Below are 2,378 nucleotides of genomic sequence, written 5' to 3' on the forward strand. Positions count from 1 at the left end.
AAGATTTTGCAGCCCTTGTGAAAGAAATTCATGAAAGAGGGGAGCTTTTCTCTTTCAACCCATCTTCTGATCGTAATTACGAAAAATTTCCAGATTTTCAAAGGAACATCTTAAGTGGGCTTGACTTCAATCAGCTTAATAAGTGGTTGAACAGTCACAAGAAAGAAATGTCCCGTCTTCAACAGTAACAGTTATAAATAATGATCCCAATGATATCTGCACTAATGGGAGTTAACTGCACTTCAACAATTGAGTCAAAAAGCTTTCTTTAAGATAACTACTTCAAGACGATAAATGACAAAAGTAAGTTATTACTACAACTCAGAATCTGTGAAAAAGTCACTGTCACTGCCTTCACTGTTGCTATAGATTCCACCATATTCAAGGTCAAATGTCTCAGAAAAAACAAGTTCTTGGTTGTCAGTGCCTGCCAGTGTCTCATCATTAATTTCAAAATCTTCAAAAGAATCTCTAACCATATGGAGGATGTCACAAGCATGCTCTTTTTTGAAAACAGGCAAATTCTCCATTATGTAATCCACATTAAAAATATACTTACAATGAGACAGCACTGACTTAATCAGATTATCGCTAAATCCAGTTGTATACACTGGAGGCAGGTAATAGACTGAGCATGTAGAAGAGAGTTCCCTTTGCCTGTCCCTCAACAATTCTTCAAGCAGTACCCTTTGTTGAAGGGTAGTCTTCCTTTTCTTTAATGACTCTTTGGAGGAACCCCTCAATTGAGAAATGTGGTGAGTAAATGGTATGTCAATGTTGCACTTTGTGTCACTGCATAGACACTTCAAATGGCATGACAAGCAACAGCTATGATCTCCCACAGTGTTGTTAAGTTCTTCAAATTCTGACATTAAAAGGTTTCGCAAACAGGTGCTCTCCTTGGCATACCTTTTTACTGCCTTGTCGCATTTCCGCAAATGTTTCCCTTGGTAAAATAATGCTGAAACTGCCTTCCTGCCATCGCGGCCAGCACGACCAATTTCTTGGACAAAATCTTCAATATTACGAGGAGGCCCATAGTGAATAACATAAACAATGTCTTTGAAGTTAATTCCCATACCAAGAGCATTTGTTGCAAACACCACCCTGCAAGTTCCAGAAGGTTTATAGAGTGAGGTGGTAACTCTACCTTTATGTTTGTCAAGGGTGTTGTGGTGAAACATACCAATCAACATGTTGTCAGACTTGTGATCACTGCTGACGTAAGCATTTTCTTTTAGCTCCATTTTAAAAAAACTAAATAGTTGTCCACATTCCTTGGTAGTCTTACAATAAACCAAAGTTCTTGGGCAAGCCTGTTTTTCAACTATCAACTTTTCAACCAGCCAACTGAATGTGTCAGACAAGTTTTTGTTTACTTTAGCAACATACAAATATATGTTCGATCTATTTGGGCTTGAAACAATCAGGTACAGGTTGTCCTTCAAATTCAGACCATGAATGATTTGCTGCCTTGTCTCTCTGGTTGCTGTTGCTGTAAGTGCCATTACTGGAGTTTTGTCTGGAGCTAGTGAACGAAGCTCACCCAACCGTCCAAAACATGCACGAAAGGCTTGCTGCTTTTCTTTGCTATCATAGCCCCTGGCAAATTAAAACAAATAGACTGTTCAGGATTAATGTTGTCAAGACCTGAAAACATGTTCTTTATGAGTGTTGAGTAGGGCTAATCAATGATAAAACAGGGAAACTCTCCACATACATGAATAAAAGAGAGGAAACAGAAAAAAAGGGTGAAGTAAAAAAAATAATGGTCTTCTATATTGATAAATTATAGAAATTGTCTTTTAAAGACATTATTTACATACCAGGAAACTTTTACACAATGCACAAGTCCCCTCCGCTACTACAAAATCATTGTAGACAATCAACGAAAACAAGTCAAATTTAGACGTCTGTTTTAAGCAAATTTTCCCTCCGAAATACATGTTCTGTGTTTATATTCCTAATCCATCAATGCTACTTGTTTCAAAACATATTGTAAACGTTGAACTAGGAAATTAGTAAAGCTCAAATCGTATTGTTGCAAAAATTGAATGTGATAATTAAGAACTTAATAAATTCATATCACAACGACACTCGTCAACATACCATTTAGGAATAACATGGGCTTCATCGGTAACAATCCCAAATAGGTTGCTTTGATAGATGGGCGACTGAAGCATCTTCCTCCATTTTTCGTTCAGGATAAGCGCCTCAGGGTTTGCAAAGATGAACGAGTATTTCCCAGCGAGTGCGCCATCTTGGTCGGCATCATCTCCGGATAAACAAGTACATGAAATTCCCCGCTGTCGTAACTCCTTCATATGGCATTCGATTAGGGCATTCAACGGGCAAACAACAATCACAATTGCACTTTT

At 37.9% G+C, this 2,378-nt stretch overlaps 1 protein-coding gene across 1 annotated transcript in view; it reads right to left on the minus strand.

The window, feature by feature from the left end:
- Positions 1 to 314: 314 nt before the first annotated feature.
- Positions 315 to 2,378, minus strand: part of LOC137994290 (probable ATP-dependent DNA helicase RecS) — a 2,457-nt gene continuing 393 nt past the window's right edge. Inside the window, exons 1-2 of the mRNA XM_068839883.1 lie at positions 2,110 to 2,378; positions 315 to 1,602 (exon numbers count right to left, since the gene is read on the minus strand). The exon at positions 2,110 to 2,378 is cut by the window's right edge and continues 393 nt beyond it. Of these exons, the coding sequence (XP_068695984.1) occupies positions 315 to 1,602; positions 2,110 to 2,378 (1,557 nt within the window). The remainder of the gene's footprint in view (positions 1,603 to 2,109) is intronic.

This window comes from Montipora foliosa, chromosome 3 (genome assembly GCF_036669935.1).
Source record: "Montipora foliosa isolate CH-2021 chromosome 3, ASM3666993v2, whole genome shotgun sequence".
NCBI lineage: Eukaryota > Metazoa > Cnidaria > Anthozoa > Scleractinia > Acroporidae > Montipora > Montipora foliosa.